At 41.7% G+C, this 20,018-nt stretch overlaps 1 protein-coding gene and 1 long non-coding RNA gene across 3 annotated transcripts in view; one reads left to right on the forward strand and one right to left on the reverse strand.

Moving 5' to 3' along the window:
• The window catches only part of LOC310742617, a 114,390-nt gene that overhangs the window by 85,143 nt on the left and 9,229 nt on the right, over positions 1 to 20,018 (forward strand). The window lies entirely within an intron of this gene.
• Positions 13,839 to 20,018, reverse strand: part of BBS12 (Bardet-Biedl syndrome 12) — a 7,092-nt gene continuing 912 nt past the window's right edge. Inside the window, exons 1-3 of one of the 2 annotated variants that reach the window (XM_083571263.1) lie at positions 19,904 to 20,018; positions 16,274 to 18,466; positions 13,839 to 14,189 (exon numbers count right to left, since the gene is read on the reverse strand). In XM_083571263.1, the coding sequence (XP_083427389.1) occupies positions 14,170 to 14,189; positions 16,274 to 18,461 (2,208 nt within the window). In that variant the 5' untranslated portion in view covers positions 18,462 to 18,466; positions 19,904 to 20,018 and the 3' untranslated portion in view covers positions 13,839 to 14,169. The remainder of the gene's footprint in view (positions 14,190 to 16,273; positions 18,467 to 19,903) is intronic. The other variant, XM_083571264.1, reaches the window with a different exon arrangement.

The following is a 20,018-nucleotide window of genomic DNA, read 5'->3' on the forward strand; positions in this document are numbered from 1 at the left end:
TGGATTTAGGACTACGGTTTGGGCGCACTGGGTGCAGAGCCTTGTGTGCACTGCAGGGGACACCACAACTGTGATTTAGAGTGGAGTGCAAGAGTTGAGAGAGGGAGGCAATTTGGGGTGTGCACAGGGCGCCGCTGGAATTTGAGACACCAAGGTCTGCCACTGTTGGGGGAGTGAAAGGATAACTCTCCCCTCCCCATGCTCTGTCTCCCCAGTAAGAATTATTTTTGGAAAAACAAGAAATGTAGATGCATATCAAGTTACCATTAGGCATTTGTCCCATTTGCACCAGAGAGACAATCTGGGCTCACAACATTCCCCCTTTCCTTGGAATGTTTTCTTTTTATAGAAAGATGAAGTCATTTTGATAGAAACATGTAAGATAGGAAATCCCCCTGCACAGAAATATGACTTGGAAGAATGAACTTGTTACGTTTTTATGTTGTTTATTATGATTCAGTGAATGCATTTTGATGTTACTTGTAAGCCACCATGGAAAGACTTGTATACTGAAAAGCGGGATATAAATTATTATAACTGCATTTAATTAGAAACCAGTGGAGCAGTCATTCAAGAACATATAACACTAAGCAAAGGCATGCATTGGCAGGAATGTTTCCATCTAGCTTCCAAAATTTAAGTTCTGGCAGGTCCTTTTAGTGGGAGAGTTGCACAGTTCAGTTACTGTCAAAACTTGAGAGAGTTCAGGGCAGGAAGTTGGGGATCCTGGGCCTAGCCTGTTCATCTATTTTAATGTATGTTAGACCATTAACTCTGCACGGTTAAACTCTCTTTAATACTTTTCATTAAAAAAACAAATCCCAGAGAAATCATTTTTGTTAAAAATACGTCCATTTCCTGGATTAGCCTTTGCTACCCTCACTTCTTAATTTAGACTTGGTTTTCGTTCCAAGATCAAGAATATTTTAGTCATTTTTAACCTGGAATTTTCCTCCCCCCCCCCCCCCAGGTCTCCAAGAGGCTGGATTTCCCATCATCATTACCATCACCTCCAAGAAATGCCTATCTTGTCATTTTTTCTTTAGAAATCTTTATCCAATGCCTGAATATTTTGTCTTCTAATCCCATAAATACTGGGAGGGAAAACAGTGTCCAGAATGGTATTTTCCAGCTATTTTGTTCAGAACAAGAAACAGAGATCTGTCCTGTGAGCTACGGGAATCTAACCAAGGAATCTTGCACCTAAAATGAGAGGTTTTGAGACTCAAGCCCCGTTGGAAGTCATTCCTTATGGTAGGGGTAGCCAACACAATTCTCTCCAGATGCTGCTGGCCTCCAAAATCAACCCCAGCCAGCGTGGCCAGTCGTCAAGAATGATGGGAACTGTGGTTCAACAACATTTGGAGGGTACCAAGCTGGCTCCTCCTGCTCTATAACATGGAATTTTTCCGCCAACCCCATATTTGTCTGTGTATGTGGGGGCAGGGGGTTGGCTATGATTTCAAAACAGCAAAGGAAAGGTGCAGACACTGTAAAAAAAAATAAAATCTAAATAATTCTATGGTTTGTCATTAGGCCACATGCACCAATGAGCCTTGGCATAGAAAACAGGTTCCTGGGCAATGCTGTGCGGAGGCCTAGCTCCAATTCTGGGCTGCTTAAAACATCATCCATAGGAGAAAAGGGGTTGAGAAGATGCCTTGTCTGTTGCTTGCCTACCAGCAGCATTCCATAAACTAGGCACATTTGTGCATTATAGTTTCATTTGCTCCATGGTGCATCTTTAGTGATCCTAGAACACATACTGCTGACAAAGGTCTGTATAGTTAAAGCTATGGCGTTCCCAGTAGTGATGTATGGAAGTGAGAGCTGGACCATAAAGAAGGCTGATCGCCAAAGAATTGATGTTTTTGAATTATGGTGCTGGAGGAGACTCAAGAGTGTCCCATGGACTGCAAGAAGATCAAACCTATCCATTCTTAAGGAAATCAGCCCTGAGTGCTCACTGGAAGGACAGATCCTGAAGCTGAGGCTCCAATACTTTGGCCACATCATGAGAAGAGAAGACTCCCTGGAAAAGACCCTGATGTTGGGAAAGATGGAGGGCACAAGGAGAAGGAGACGACAGAGGACAAGATGGTTGGACAGTGTTCTCGAAGCTACCAGCATGAGTTTGACCAAACTGTAGGAGGCAGTGGAAGACAGGAGTGCCTGGCGTGCTCTGGTCCATGGGGTCACGAAGAGTCAGACACAACTAAACAACAAAGAACACATACTTCGTTTTATGGAGCAGCCCCCGCCTGATCTCATAGGAACTCGCCATCTATGTAGACTTACTACTATCACTAAGTGCCAGAACTCCTGAACTGCAGGACTCCATACCTCACTTTCGGGGCCCTTTTTCTTGTTTCATCACTCGTTCAGTCTTGCTCAAATTTCCATCAAGTTGCTTTATCCACAACCACCTTCTGAAGTTTGTTCTGAGCAACTACATTGCTCAGAACTTTTAACAGTCTTAGGCTGCAAGTCTGTACTCACCTAGGGGTGAGTTCCATTGAATTCAGTGGGACTTCTGAGTAGCCATATTTAGGTAGGATTTGACTATAAAGTAATTTTTAAGGGCCTCTGATACAAAATAGCATAAGGAAGGATGGATGTAATATATACTATATACTAGCTAGATGCTCCACTAGAGTGATTGACTCCAATAGTCCCTAACTCACGCAAATATATATTCTGCCCAGTTACCTATTCAATTCACTTCAAGTGAAAAAGAAAATATGTGTCTACATTACTTTGGATACTTGGTGTTGCTGAGGTGACTTGGAAAGCTCATTTAGAGCAAGAAACTGCACAGATAGAAGTTTTATAAAAGTCACAGCCATCTGATCCAAATTTAAAGCAAGAATTGGCTCAATACAACATCACTCCAGATACATTTTCCTGTCCAGTGTGATAAATAATTGAGTGGCAAGCAAACTGAAAGATGATAGTCATGTGGTTGTTGAATTTGCTCAGCACAAAAAAAAAAACCAGCCCTGTTGACATGTCTTTGGTTATACTAGCACAATTGTAAAATCAGAAAATGGAAAAACTCTAATATTTATACTAAATTATGTATCAAAACATGAAAATTTCCACTCATGAAAAATGGCCCGGCATATTTATAATGGGTCTTCTTTAGATGTAAAAGACAAAACTTCTGTATAGTCTTAGCAGACTGGTTGTCTGACAGACAAACTGTTCAGTATAGAAATGTGGCAAAAGTTAGATTTGTGGCTTGTTTTTTTTGCACCATCATATAAAAACAAAGCATTTTCTGCATTGTCAACCATAACATAAAATAGTTTTAGGAGGTAGTTCTAGAAGGAACATAGCTTGAGAGAGGAAAATAACAGGACCTAGGTATTTGGCACTAATTGCAGATGCCCACATTACAGTTTGAATAGCAGTATTATTTTGGGGCTCTCACCTTTCTAAAAGTTTTGAATGTCATCCAGTGAAGAGGATGTTTTCACCATCTTTAGAATTTTGAAATATTTTTTTTCCAACCTCAATGACATGGTGAAATATCACAGAGCAAATTATGATGTAATCTTCCAGTTGGAAGCATTTTGCTTTTAAAACGAGAAAAGCAAGAGTCCAGATAGTAATATAACTTTAAAATGAAAACTCTCTGTGCTCTGTGAGCTATTTCTTTCAGAACACTAAACCATGGTCTGGTGAGACAGGAGCCATCTGCTTTACCCTCGCCTGTTGCCCAAACTAGTATTTTTCGCTCCATAAGGCGCACCTGACCATAAGACGCACCTAGTTTTTAGAGGAAGAAAGGGGGAAAGCCCCATTTTTTGGGGGGGTCAGCTCACAGTTGTGCAGCTTCTTTTGCAAAGGGGAAAAGCCCCTTTTTTGAAGATCAGCTCAAAGTTGTTGAGCTTACTTTGCAAAGGGAAAAAATCCTGTTTTTATGGGGTTCAACTCACAGTTCCACAGCTTCTTTAGGAAAGGGAGCTGTTTCTACAGTTTCCAGACAGATAACCTAATCAGTTCAAACTATCTGAATTGTGACTGCTCTGATAACTGATAATAAACGCTAGAAGGAACACAGATACGAAATATTTTTTTCATGCAATTTTAAGCTTTGTTCCAGTATTAATTAAGCCAGCTGAGAGTCTAGTAACACTACAGTGGTACCTTGGGTTACATACGCTTCAGGTTACATACGCTTCAGGTTACACACTCCACTAAGCCAGAAAGAGTGCTTCAAGTTAAGAACTTTGCTTCAGGATAAGAACAGAAATCAGGCTCCGGCGGCGCAGCGACAGCAGGAGGCCCCATTAGCTAAAGTGGTGCTTCAGGTTAAGAACAGTTTCAGGTTAAGTACGGATCTCCGGAACAAATTAAGTACTTAACCCGAGGTACCACTGTATTTGTATGCGGAGACGTTATCCTTCTCGAGGACCAAATGTAATACATCCTGGGCTGCGTTTCTTATTAGTAAACATACCAGGAATTAACTGGGTTATTTATGCTGTTCTGTACAGGAAGTGAGCTATTTATTAAGATGTACAAGATGTTTCGAACCACCGACCTTCTGATCGGCAAGTCCTAGCTCTGTGGTTTAACCGCGACCATTGCTCGGTCCCAGCTCCTGCCAACCTAGCAGTTCAAAAGCACATCAAAGTGCAAGTAAATAAATAGGTACCGCTCCGGCGGGAAGGTAAATGGCGTTTCCGTGCGCTGCTCTGGTTTGCCAGCTTACTTCATAGGTCGACATGCTCAAAACAAGACTTTACAGCCTGATTCCTATGCTTTTCATTTTGCTGCCAAGGATGAGATTTTGAAACTGTTCAACCTACACATGTGGAAGCCTGGAGGGGTAAATTGCAACAAATCTATCTTCTCCTACTCATTAAAACCCATCCCATACTGTGTGGCTCTCAGGATTCTCGCCGAGCTATAATTTCTTCTCAGTCACAGCCTCTCTCTCCAAGGCAATACTACTTACCAGTCCTTCTAGAATTTTACTGCCTGGGTGGGAAGTTTCCTTGAACTCTAATAATGGCTCTTGCTTGTCTGGATGGACAGCAGATAGGGGTATGTGAGTGTGTATAAAACTAGCCCACTGTAGGAAGGTAAAAATTACATGTGTTGTTCTGCCCACTTCTACCTCTGGCTTAGCTACCACTGAAAAGTGGCCAAGAAAGAATGTCATCCTGTTTGAAGAAGGTTGCCCACTCCTGCTAAGGCATTGACCAATGCTAAGGCATTAACTCAACCATGGGCAAAACAAGCTATGTAATACATAAAGGAAACCTTTTGATTAAGAACACTAAAGAAGAACTGAAGAATTTTCTTTCTCTGCTTCTAGAATAAAACTTCCTACACTGAAATTATATTTTTAATTCTTCTCCTAATCGAAGCTTCTTTAGAAAGACCGTTCTCTCCAGAAGATGAAGGATGTGCCCTCTTTGGAGTACACTAACGTACTTCAGATGAATGTTCATTTCAGTTAATTAAAATAACTGCTCTTGGAAAAATCAAAGTACTTATTTCAAATTAACTGATGTACTCTGGCTGACCTTTCAGCCTTTGAAAGCTTGCCCAGTTGTTTGCTTAATGATCAACACTGGAGACACACACACAAAATCCTCTGGAAAATGGAAACACGAGAAATTCAATAGCGATCATCTGCTAAATTATGCTCTCTGTGTGTGAGAGGACCAGGACCTAACTTTTCCCCTAGTGAAGATTTATTAAAAATCATGCATACGGTATTTTTTTTTCCTGAACTGGATAACAAATATACAGAATCATTAATCAATGCATATTTATAAAGCTGGAGGTTTTTGGGATTTTTTTGTTTTTCTTTTTACTATTGGAGCATAAAAAGTAGATGTGAAGTGAGAACTTTACACTCAGAGTGTAATTGTATCCTAGGAACTATTTAAAGACAGCTGCATTTTTAGTAAGCCTTCAGGGTTTAATTGGTAGCTTAAACAGCTGAAGATTTAACTGATTAATCTGCATGGACCAATTTTAATCAGCTAGTCATAATGTTTAGAGAGGACATCCTTATTTGTATGCTGTTTTTGTTGTGGTACTTTACTGATATAAGAAAAAAACCCTGCTCTTTTTCCCTTATGGGGTACCCAAGAGTCCATATAGAGCTCTCTTTTTAGGTTCTCTATCGGTAGGAGAAAATAACAGAAGCCAACCAAAGAATATTGAGAAGGAAGGCAACTAGTAAGCCTGATCTTTATTAAAGCTGTTGCAACAGGGTGCTCCCCCACACGCAGGAGAGAGGAGGAGGACCCAAAGCCATATGTGCAAGCCCTTATATAGACATTTTAAATTGCCTGCCCTGGAGCCCAAGACCACCCCCAGAAAGATCATACATACATCACAGAAAAGGCGGTCTACAACGGAAATCTGAGTGCGTTGTTTATCTCCTGTCTGGGAAGTTACCTGATTGCATTATCTGGGGTTTGACCACTCTTTTGTTATTATAACTACTTAATTCCTGAATCTAGGTCACAGGTCACAGGCTCACACCCTGTGCATCTCTTGAATGTGCCCTTAAGACAGGATTTGTGAGGAAAGAGACAATAGGGAGGTTTCCCACTTCCACCTTGCAGAGAAATATTTGAGGTCAATTTGTTCAGGACCTAATCTGTGGGGTTTCAGACATGTGGTTTATATATACAGTTATGAACATTTAATTTTTTTAATATATGACCTTAAAATTCTTATAACATTACAGTATCGCGGATAGGAAAAAATATTAAAGATAGTCATTCCTTCTAACAAAGAGTGCTGCTTTAAATTGGTAAATTAAGATTATCCTTACAAAGGGTTCCTTTGTTGAGGTTTCAATAATATGCTGACTTAATTTTAAATTTATGAATTACAGAACAATTCTGGTCTCTAGATCTGCTGACTTAAGGGGCTTAGGATGGACATAAAATGCCACTGAATAAACACACAATGTCCTCCTGACTTTGCTTCCAGTTACTAGATAGGCATACCACAAGCGACATAGGCAGCTGGAATGCTGCACCATGACCAGTTATGCTGTGCTCCTCTTTAGTTTTCACCATTCAAGCCAAAATTCAGCTTTGGGGATTGAGGGAAACTGCTAGTCTTTGCTCTGAGGCCCACAGACCCTCTTGACAGCACCATATGTAGAAAATATTTAATATTCTTTCCCAAGTACAGAAATGGAAACACCCCTCTGCCAGTCTTTGTAGATTTCAGGCACAAAATCCTCCCCTGTCTTCTTATAGTCTGTTCCAGCAAGTCTCCATTGCAGCAATCTAGTTTAGATTATTGTCTCTAGACATCCACTTGTCCTGTAATGTCCCTATTTAATGTTTCCTGAACATAAGTACTTCCTCCTCATTTGATGAGTGGGCTGTTGTTAGCCTGACATTTGGGTTAAAAAAAAAGTGAACAAAGACTTGTGTGCCCGTTCAGATATTGGTCGGACATAAGGGGAAAAAGGATGGAGGGAAATAATTTTGAGATATATGTGTGAGTGTGGCTCAGCTCTGGCACCACAGCAAACCATGGCCAAGAAAGCTTCACTTTAATCATTCTGGATTGGCAAACTAAAGTCAGAAACCATGGATTGAAGTGGATTTTACATTTAAGTGTTGTTTTTTGTTGTTGTTGCTACTGTTGTTTGGCATGGTAAACCATTTATATGATAGTTGTTGCCTTACAGAAGCCGCTGGATCAGTGAGCAGAGAAAGAATGAAACACAAAGAGTTCTAAACCAGGATTTGGTTTTATGTTTGGAAGCTTAAGCTACAGTTGGCACAATTCTGGAATTCAATCCGTTATGCATGTCAGCTAATATGGTGCCCTGTAGAAGTTACTGGACTCTCACCATCCCAAGTTGGAGCTGGAGAGAGTCCAGCAACATCAGAGGGGGGACCAGATTGGGGGCACACCTGATGTATGCAGTAGATGGAGTTTTGCAAGGTATAAGAGAAAGAAAGAAAGAAAGAAAGAAAGAAAGAAAGAAAGAGGAAGTGTTTATTGGAGGGAAATGGAGTGGAGCTGTAGATATGCCCAAAAATAAACTTCTAAAGCTTTTCTAACCAAGGAAGAACACTCTGATAATTATGATGGAAGATAGGGGAAACAAAACTGAAATGCCAACAAAAACTGAGATGCTAATGAAGTGTTTATTGGCGGGCACTACAGTGGAGACATTATGCCACACATTAATTCCTAAAGCTTTTCTTAAAAACACACCCACACCCTGATAATGACCGTGGAAGATAAACAAAACAAAAACTGAAATGAAAGGTGCTATGAAACATCCAAACTACCAGAAAGAGCATCATAGTAAAGTTTGTATCTGATATTCACTTTATATTTTTTTATTCATTTTGTATTTTTATCTCACCACTTGGACTTTTGGTAGGCTTCCCAAAGCAGCTTGCAGTAAATACCCAAGAATATTAAATATAACTGCATAGAACCACAATAAAACAGCAAAAGAAAAATTACAAGCATCAATAAAACCACGTTTAGACATCAAGTGAATTACGAAGAGCTAAACAGCAGCTGCAAATTAAAATCAACCTACAGCTTCAAAAGTATTCCAATACAAAAAAGGAGCTTTAAAAACCCACCAAAAATGGATTCTATTAAAAGTCTGAATTACATCTAGTAGGCTCCCCTAAGGAAATTCCACAGTGAATAAAAAGTTTCTAACAATACAAAACACAATCCCCACATGATCAGCATAAAGTGGTACATATACGATGAAATATAATGAAGCAAACAAACAACCTCTAATGTAAACATCTTTATATTATACAGGCACAAGAGTGCCAATACCGTTAAGCTGCGTCCCACCATTATGAAGCCTGAATGTTCTACATGTTAATAAAACAAAGGTGGTCTAAACTGTTTGAACTTAAGCATGTAGGACCTATGTATTTAGTGCAATAGTTGACCAAATTTAAAACAGATATTTTGAGAAATGGCTGAGATATAGCAATTTCAACATTTTCTCTTCTTGCACAAATTAATTCTTCCCCTTTATATGTCTATTTTTTTCCAAGGCATAACATCCCAAACTTTCCCCCCTTCTCCCCTTTGGCTTTGTAAAACAATCTGAGGGAATAGCCAAACTTTAATGCTTCCTGTTTTGATTAAAAATACATTGTGCATTTATCATCAAGTTATAACATTTTCATTTTCAAACAGTGCACCTCAGTGCATTTTCCAGTACTGCCACCTAGTGCAACAATCATTCAGTGCTTCTGTTACATCTCCCATGGGAAACCTCTTCTCTAAACAAAGATGGCTGCCAGGAGACTGGCAGCACCAAACTTGTAGTCCCTTGGTTTAATTTAAATGTTAAACAGCAAGATCAAAATCACCCCCGATGGCAGTTCACAGGATTCCCATAAGAGTGTAGCATCATCACCAAGCACCTGTCTGCACAATAAGAGTGGAACCATTAAAAATAGTATCCCCATCTCTGGCAGTTCAGAAGGATACCAGTGACAACTGCAGCCTCTCTTCGTTCCACACAATTGTTAATAATAGTGTGAGCTATTCACCCAGATAAGGCTTAGGGGTTTAGACAAATTCATGGAGGTTAAGGTTATCAATGGCTGACAGTGCCTATATACTACACACAAGATCAAAAGTGGCATGCTTGTGAATTACCAGTTGTTGGGGAAGAAGTGTAAGAGGGTTATTGTCCTTAGGCCCCACTGGGGGCCTTCTCCTGGGTACCTGGTTGGTCAGTGTGGATAAAAGGTGCTGGAGCTCATAGGTCTTTGCTTTGATCCAGCAGGGCTCTTTTTTTAAATGTATTTTTATTAAAGATTTTCTTGATTTACAAAAGTATGTGCAATGCCTCTCTCTCGATTTTTTTCCTTCCATGCAACATTTTTACAAATCAGTTTCATTTGTTGAGACATTAGGAAGGAAAGGGGGAAAGGGGGGGATGGGGTGGGGTGGGGGCGGGTGACAATGTTTCTATTCTACTTAATATATGTAGGGTTTGGTGTCAGCGTTGCTTGTGCAGGTTCTTTGCTGTTCGCTTGTGTTCCTTTGGTGGTGAGAGAGGTTGGGGTTGGCCTAGGGTGTGGTTGTTCATTTGTGGTTGGTTGTGGTGGTCTTTGTTTTCATGTGTGAGTGGGGTGGGTGGGTGTTTCGGATCAGGTTAGCGATATTGATTTGTATGCTGTTGGTGGGTTTTTGTCATTGTTGGGCTGTGTGTGTGATAAAGGAGCAGGACTCTTCTTACATTCTTAATGGCACTTTAAAGCACTACAAAATATACAGGATGGGTATATTCTATATAGGGTATATCTATATAGAAACAGGTATGTGCACCACTGCCCAACAGGTAAAGAAACAGTGGAATTTGCAGTTGTGAACAGTTTTGACTACCAGCTATGCAAGGTAATCTTTCAAACAATCAATGACTCAACATATATTGAGTTAGATGACTTATGGGTTATTTGGTACACAACTTAGTCAAGTGTAATAGTACTGTTACATGGTAATTGAATTATACTTCTCTTAATGAAGTACTGTGTGTGTGCGTGCGCACACTCACACGCAGGAAAGGGAGGAAGACAGAAAATGAATGAATGAATGGACGAACAAACAAACCACTGAAAATACAACTGGGGGGGGGGGGAATGCCACAGTGTTTAGCACTTCCAACAGCAACACAGTCAGGCACTGACAGACAAGGAGGAGGGTGGCTCCCTCTGCCTCAACACTGCAGATGACTCAAGGCTGACAGGCTAAGTAGGCAGATGACAAATTTAAAAACCAGGGAGCCAAAGGGAAGGTAACTTGGGTGAGGAATGAAGCAATAACATGGCCTGTGTTAATTAAGTACCTAGGCCAACCTAGAAGGAAAAGAGCTTAGGAGAAGCCCATTGGCAGGTCCTGTGATGAACTGGGTTCCCGACTGAGAACACAGGACTCAACAGGTCTACTCTGAAGTAGCCTGGCATTCTGTGGAACCTCAAGGTCAGAGGGGAGATCACCCCACTATGAAGTGCCACAGAGTCATAAAATGGCACCCAACACACGAACTACAGTAAATGTGCATTGAGTTTCAAATGGTCCCACAGCAGCTACGTCACACCCACTGGTGAGGATGGAATATAACAAGGTGTACACACACAAAAAGCAGAATACCCTTAACAATGCTGAAAGTATAGAGCAATTCTGCTTATAGCTTACAACAGAGGAGTTGTAACACTAGGAGCCACCCAACCAGAAGCAGCATGATCAACAGGGAATAATTTAAAATAAGTGTGTTGCCCACCCCAGGTAGGGGAAGTTTTCTGTAGTAGGTGGTTTTTTTTTGCTTTTTCAGGATTGATGCTTCATGCCCATAATGATCTACACATTCATAAATAAAACACATTTCTGCAAAGGCAACACCACACATCTCCAGTACTTTGTCCTTCATAGGAAATACTTTTCTGCGCTCTCTGGATGATGGGGGAAGAGCTGGCGGGAGGAGGGGAAACAATATGACCAACCTGGAATGCACATCAGACTAATGAGCTGTAATTTGGCTCAGCAATGAGACTCATCTGACATCATCTTCATGTGTCCCACCCCAAAATAGGGGATTTCCTGCTGCTGTTTTACACATAACAAAAAGCATTAAGCATTTTCCAGTGAGTAATGATACTGTTTATTATGTCTAATGTGCAGTTTTATTGAGGGCTGATTTATCCCACAACTTGCATTTATCTTTTTGCCTTGAAGTGACCTGTCTCTGACATTATTATGGTGAACGGGTTTGAGATGCACTACACTGCCCATCAAGCCCCAGTGTACCTAACGCCTGAGGTTTCTGAGTGTTGCTCAAAATGTGACTTCCAAAAATAATACCTTGGGGACCATGGTTGTGTTTTGCTGTGTTTGCACAGTTAAGAGTGATGCACTGTGCTTCAGAAATAGTGTGAGATAAAATCAATGCTCTGCATTAGCCAGTTAATATATGCATTAGAAACTCCGCTGAAGTACCATTTAATGGTATGGTTGGACTTTTTTGTTGTTTACCTCAGACAGCGTGCCACACAGAAGCCCCGTGTAGCTCCTTTTCTGAGGTTAGCACAGGAAAACTGGCTTCCTTTTAATGAGAAAAAACAAGGTTTCAGAAGGCTACAGAACTGTCTGTTTACCTTTTATCCACTGCAAAAACATTCAGTGAAGAATCTTTTTTACGTCACATGTTCAAACATACTCATAAATAGTGACCAATGGAAACTCAAAAACCAAAAAGAAGTTGGCAGGGGTAGGAAAGTACTTTTCTAAATATCTTCAAGTAAAGGATAAAAATCAGAAGGACTAATGAAAGTTTTCAGCTGCAGAAAAAAACCTGGCAGTATATGGTATAGTTATGGGAAGAAATAAGATTTTCAATGCTCATGAGATAACATAGATTTTTTTAAGGTGCTAATCAAAGAACTGGCGAAATATCTCTACATTTGCTCTGCGCTGAATTTTTAATCTACCAGTTGCTTGTCAGGTATCACTGTCTTCTATGTGATAACCAGACAGATACAACTAACTTTTGCCAACTGTGTTTAGCCTCATGGAAAACCAAGTTGTTCTAAATTGGAATTGCCTGTGAAATTATTTCCCACCTATTCTTACTGTATGATGGACAAAGCCTTTCCTTAATATTAGCCCTGAACCTTTTGTATTATCAGCAATGAATTTCTTGACTTTGACAACTGTCCAAAATGAATATCAAGAAAACATGAAGCATGAACCCAGCAATTACAAAGCCTTTTTGCTCAGTGATCTAATGCTGCTCTTTCTAGTGTGATTATTTGGGGTTACTAAAAATAACATACGTTTTTTAAAATGATTATTTGTCAAAGCAGATCAGCTGTCAAATCATGCAGCCTCCCTATAGAGCAGGAATGTCCAAAGTCCAGCCCGGTGGCCAAATCCGGCCCGCCAGTCAGTTTAATCTGGCCCCACCAGTGGTTATTTTTTGTGGCTTGCTAACTCACCCACCAGTCAGCTCTCGCAGCCGTTTGCCGTGTGGCTCTTGGAGCAGCCCATTCATTGGCTCGTGCATGTGCCTTGCTCTTTACCCCGGTCGTTGGCCGGCTTGCGCATGCACCCTGAGTGCAGCTTGAGGACCCGTCTAGCCATCATCTCACGCATGTGCCATCCTCTCTGCTGGTTTTGCTCCAATACTGCTGGTTGCCTGCTTGCGCTGGCACCCTGCGTTCGGTTCTAGGTATCGTCCTCCTGTCGGCTCTCGCATGTGCCTGCCTCTGTATCCCGGCTGTTTGCCGGCCTGCGGCAGCGGCCATTCGGCCTTCTCTTCCGTCCGTCATTTGGCTCTGGCTGCCTCGCTCTGGTCATCCCATGCACCGTTCCCTCTGTGCTGCCTGCGATCCAAGCCAAAAGGTACAGTTGACGCTCAGGTTGCGAACATGATCCATGTGGGATGCACGTTTGCAACCCTCAGCGTTCGCAACCCACATCTGCACACATGCGGGTTGCGATTTGGCGCTTCTGCGCATGCGCAAAGCGTGATTTAGCACTTCTGCACATGCGTGACTGCCAAAACCCGGAAGTAACCTGTTCCGGTACTTCCAGGTTTCAATGGTCCGCAACCCAAAAAAACGCAACCTGAAGCGTCTGTAACCTGAGTTATGACTGTATAAGAATAGTATTCTGTGACTAATCCTTAAAAAGGGTCCAGAAATCTGGGGGGGGATCTTAAAAAAAGGTCAACAACAACAACTTTGGGGTAAAATCCTAAAAAAACTCAACAACTTTGGTCGGCCCTTACGCATGTTCACTTCATCAAATCTGGCCCTCTTTGAAAAAAGTTTGGACACCCGTGCTATAGAGCATATCTTCAGCGGATTTAATTAAACTGACTTCTTTGCAACGTGTTTAGAGTTCGGGTATAAAACAGAACTGTAGATTGCCATCTGCTGGCTAAAAGGAATAGTGATGATGATGATGATGATGATGATGATGATGATGATAAAAAGAAGACAGTTCTCATTTCAATATCCTATTTCAAGCTCTAGCTCACCTAATTTTCAGTCATGGGTGTTAATGGTCCCAAGTCCGGGTCCAATCAGAGAGCAAACTTTATAACAAATGCAAGCAAAGAAACGCTGCACTCATCTCTGACCTTTTTAAAAGTATCAGCCCCAGTCCTCAGTTTCATTGGGACTTGCTTGTTCCTGAAATGAATGTTAGTGGAATTAGTTATGGTGTTGATGGCTCACAAAATAGTTTGTTTTAAGTATAGAAGGCTTTTCATACTTTCCAGGGTCTGAAGTAGCTTCCAATTCCCAACCACACTTGAAAACTGTGAGCTACCAATGTCATGCTTTAAAAATGTATGCATCTGAGTACAAGACAGGAACCACAGTTTATGCCACGTATAAATCTGATCTTAACACAACTGGTGCCAGGCATTGGTGTCATGCCGGAAAGGTTTCAGCCTCAGGAAATCATGCAGCTACCACCATTTACGTTCATTTTCCACAAGAGCTTCCTACGATGTGTGAACTACTCATTTTAAAGGTAAGTCGTTTTAAAGGGTTTGTTGGCTGCAGTGTTATGGAGGAGATGAATGAAATGCATCTCCACTCACTAGAAACTTTTTACAGACAGCTGTTCCAAGGAGGAAGAGGGATCTGTACTGCAAACATGGTTCGAGGGGGAGGGTTAACCCTTTCCCCTTGCACAATTTTCCTCATGAAAATCCCCCACAACTGCTATTTGTCACAGCATGAAAAAACTTACATGCCTATTTGTCAACATGCCTTTAGAAGAAATCTACTTGATACCAGGTAGCTAATAATTATTAGAGGCAAGTTGTAATTACTCTATCAGATGCAGTTAGCTATAATCTGGGTTCAAATCCATGCCATGAGATTCAGTGAGTAACCTTGGACCAGTTGTTCTCTCTCAGCCTAACCAACCACACAGGGTCCTTGTGAAGATGAAATGAGACAGAGATACTATATACGTTACCATGAGCTCATTGGAGGAGAGATAGGATACAAATGTAATAAATAAATAAAATAACAGAAACAAACACTACTTTATAATATAGTGCATATAGAACATGCTACAGTTCTGAATTTATGCATATTAATCATAGAATCATAGAGTTGGAAGAGAACACAAGGGCCATCGAGTCCAACTCTTAGCGAGGCCAAGAGTGGGGTCTTGTCATCTAGACAGCCCAGGACCTGCATACATACTGCCCAGGCTTGCGCCCCCGATATATCACTTCAGGGCTACTAATGCATTTGTTTGACTCCATCGCCTGTCAAGATAGACGGATGCCAACAACAGCGACACTACTGCTGGGATCCAAGGCTAAAGTAATACACTGGTGTTCCTGTGTCAGCAACTCCTTCCAACAGATGTGATGCACAAGAGTTGTTTTGGCAGAGTTAAGCTGCAGAGAGGCTTTATTTGAACTCCCCTTGAAGTATCTTATGGGTCCTTTGAGGAACTGCAAATGTGGGTAACATCAACAACTGAGATAAGGCCTCATATGTACTATACATTTAAAGCAGTATTATACTGCTTGAAAGTCATGGGCTTCCCCCAAAGAAACCTGGGAACTGTAGTTTGTTAAGGATGCTTAGAGTTGCTAGGAGATCACCATTCCTCTCACAAGACTACAATACCCAGCGTGGCTTAGCAATTACCAGTAATCCCTGTCCCCAGGAGAGGCAATAACAGATTTCCCCCTCAAGGACAGCCACTGGAACGTCCAAAAAGAAATCTCAATGGCACTTTATTGCTTCCACCCATGTAACCTAATGACTTACTGGTGTGTCCCCCCCAAAAAAAACTATAACCTTAAATTTATTTGCATGCCTTAAAACAAAGTTAAAAGGCACCATCTAAATTTATAAAGAAGAATTATATCAGTTTAAAAAGAAACAAACTAGTTGTACTGTAGAATGGAGCCCTTAAATAGTTCAGCTTGAAGGGAGCCAAGATTATCACACAATTTTACGTCCTGCTGAAATGAATGGAACTTACTGATAACACATTTATGGTCGATGGCAATATCTAGGAAAAAATAAAAGAAATTATGATTAAATGGAGATTATGAGGAACGTGCCCTTCCATGACTTGAGTCCTTTCTTGGGAATGGATTTTGATTTCTAAAATGAAGAAGGCAATCATTCTGAATTTTATTATCATCATATATTTTTTGCTTCTGAACTTGGCCAGGAATACTTGTTAACATAACCATATGCAGGCCTGCACATTACTTACAAAAACATGAACTCACTTGAGGCCTGCGACTTTAGTAACTGATCCCTCTTAGGCCCTGTGATAATTTCAGCATCTGTTTGAAGCACTAACAGCACCAAATCTAGAGCTCTACGCCACGCTTCCACCTTAGCAGTAACATTGTCATATACTTTCAGAGGCTTTTCAAATGTCCCACCATGTTCAGGGCTTGCTGTTCCCATCTTCCCCCTTTTAAACTCATCCAGCAGGTAGGTGGACGGCAAACCACTCAAGGCTGCTTTCCTGAGATGCTGTTGTATAAAGGTGCTGGCTTCAAGCTCCGATGCAGAGTCTGCACTGTTACACATAACGGTACAAATGTACTGGTGCCAACCACGTGACAAAGCATTAAGCACCAGAGCTTTATATTGCTCTGAAGTTTTTGCAAGCCAAGAGTAGCCATCATGAAACCTTTCTTCCCTGGAATTCTTGGCTGCTTTCTCCAGATTCTCAAGATAAGCAAGACACAGGAGCTCCACGGTGCCACCTCCTGGAAAGACTGCTTGATCGAGAAGGGCGTGATGCACACGGTGAGCGCAGGTCCAAAACTGATCTTCGATGGCTTGCATCTTGGATATAACCGGGCAACTAAGCACAGCTGTTACCAGGTGAGTGCCTTTTGCTGTTAAAGCAACTGGCACTTGGCCATTCAATCCAACCCAACTTAACTTTAATGCTCCACAGAGGTTCAGATAGACACCCTCACCTATGCAATGCTCATTCACTTGGGTGAGGTAAGTCACTCTGTCTGCTCTTGTAACATCACTAAAAGCCTTCAATACATTGTCAGCTACCCCGTTAATTGTCACTATATTATTCAGCAGGCATCTTTCTTCTAAACTTGCTGATGTGTTGCCTCGTACCAAAATTAGATTTACCCTGGACTGAATCAGAATATCCAACATGGAGTTGACCCACAATCTTGAGCTGTTGTCTTCCGCAGCTGGACTTTCTAAGAACATTCTTACATTCTGTGACCTGTTAAACCCCAGATGGTGGTATGTTTCGCTCAGGTCACCATCGGCAAGAATAATACGAAGAGGCCTATCCTGGAGCTGCTTAGCAACAGCAACTTTCTCTGGGTGTAATAAAGTGATGTACCCAGGACAGACACAAGAATGACTTTCAGACATGCCTGGTAAACAACATGTCACAACTTCTGAAATATTAAATTGGAAAGGATGGACACCAGCCATTCTGTTGGCAGTCTGCAGCTGGCATCTGAGAATATCCTGTACCAGTTTCATTGCGTGCCAATTTCCATGGCTCAAAGACATTGCCAGTTGTCCCAAATCACTTAACTCATTAAAATGTTTTGTGCATTTGGCCAGCTGATTGGTTTGCTGCAGTGAAGGACTTTCCTTTATACTGCTTAAGTGCCTACTGAAGTGGGTTACTTTTGATATTTTCTTACGCCCTGAGGCACCCAAAGGACAGCTTTGAAAGCTGCAGCTTTTCTGACTCACAGTTTTGCAAACTGTAAAACCACAACTGGTTTCGACTGATTTACCTAGTGAACTAACTCTGCTGCCTGCAGTCAGTACTCCTGGACATGCACACTTTTCCTGACAATTGCATGCATTTGCTTCCTGGATTGTAGCAATTTCTGATTCTTCTTCTGATACTTGTGCATAATCATAAGGATGTTCAAGCAAATAACTATTGTAGGATTTGGTATCTGGAGTTTTCATTTCAATTACCTGTCTTCCAGCAATGCCAGAACAGATGTCATTGGAGGCTTTGTCATCACATTTAATAGGAATATCATATAGTCTTTGCTGCATGTTGTGTAGTGATAATGTAAGGCACTGCAGATGTTCAATGCAAGAGTTCAGGCCTTCAAACATCTCAGCTACCACTATGGAAAGGGGAACACCCTGCTGAAGGCATTCAAGTACAGCCTTGCTCCAAATGCTGACAAGAAACAACAGGGTAGTTGTCCCAGTTCTACATTCTTTGTTCTGTGCCTGGATGGCTTCATTAAGAAGTTGCCCCACTGCACTAGTTAACTCCAAGCTTTCAAGAAGTCTTACTGCAGAACAAACCAACACACCACCAGGAGTACATTCATCATCAATAAATTTGGGTGATTTCACTGGTCCTAAAAATGTCCTTCCGGTGGATGCCAAAGCTGAAAGTTGCTGCAGTCCAATATGCCTCTTTCTGTTCATGTTCCGGAAAGCCATGACATCTACAAATGAAACACAAGACTTATTGCTTCTGCCTTTTAATGCCTTCCAGCTCTTACTTCATCCATTCCACAGTGTTGAATCTTACTTTTAATGTTTCCAAGGTGATATATCAACTTATCCATTTTCCTGACGGAAATAAAAATCCATGCTTTGCACATATTGGGGGATACCAAGTGGGTGCAGAACAGGAAACTAAGATGCCAGCATTAGAATTAAGGAAGGTAAAGAAGCCACATCCACTACCAGAGAAACTGTGAGGACTTTATTAGGAAGTGAACATCACAGGAGCAAGGACAGGAAATGGGGAAGGCTATATGTCTTTTTCCATTAAAATAATGGACTTGCATCATTTTTTGTTACAAAACCTACCAAATCCTTAATTGTCTAAGTAACATAAGAAGCAGAAACAGGGGATGATACTAGATGCAGCATCTGGATCTGTTCCCTGGGTGGAATCTAGGTTGGCCACACGAAAGGATTCCAAAGTGTTCTATTTGGCAAGGCAGTTCTCAGAATCACCATTATGTCCTGAGGAAACACCTCTTCCAGGACAGAAAAATTTCCAGGTTTTGAATGCTTTAGAAACACTTTTTACCTGAATGAATGCACACATACACACACAGATTATACTAGAGTAGGGTTTCCATGGCATGCCAGGTCAGAGGCCAAGAGAATCAAAATCCTACTTTAGCTGTTGCAAATGTGCATTTGTGTGCTCAAGAGTGTGTGCACAGGTGCATTTTTGGCACACACATGGCAAGAAATTGGCAAAATAGCCCTCAGGCAATAAATAAATACATCTCCCACTTCTGACGTAGCATGAATATGCAGGTCAAGTGGTTTTAAAACTCACATGCATTATTAACTTCTTGGTTCATGATGGATAACGGGCTGAACAAATAAAGGGAATGTGACCCTATCTGTGTACCTTCCTTCTTTGTGGTGTCCAGGTAATGCCTGGAAAAAATATTCAAGGCTTGCATGAAGAGCTTGCATAGCTAGGCAGCTGCCAAGGCCTCAATTTCCCAGGAAGGCTGTGTGTATAACAGCTGCTACTAAGCTGTAGCGGTTCCTGGAAGGCTTGAGTCCTGTTGAGTGGGTGCCATCGCTTACTACGGGATGTTCTGCTCTGTGCTGTGCTAAGCAACGCAGCATGTGACCAAGGCAACTGTCAGCACCTTTGCTTGCTCCCTCTCTCCGCCTGAGCTGTGTGCTGTAGGAAGGAACTGGACCCAGCAGGCTCAAGCCATACTGCTGCATCCCCCAAAGGGAAGGCACAGAGCAACTTTGCCGTGCCAGCCAGGTGGCTCACCTGCACTTAGCACCCGGAGAGAGGGCTGCGTAGGTCTTGCCCTCTCCCTGGGCAGCAAGACCACCGTAGCCCAATACTTCCCAGCACACCGCCCGGAGCGGCCAACCCTAAAAAAATACATTACCTGCTTAACTTTAGGTTCCCCTTTGAAAGATGGCATCACGCTGTGCCTTGAGCCTGAGCATCAGTTGTTCATCTCCCTTCCACAGAGCTCCCAACTGCTTTCGCTTCTCTCTGTG

This window comes from Podarcis filfolensis, assembly GCF_964270895.1.
Source record: "Podarcis filfolensis genome assembly, chromosome: 9".
Lineage (NCBI taxonomy): Eukaryota > Metazoa > Chordata > Lepidosauria > Squamata > Lacertidae > Podarcis > Podarcis filfolensis.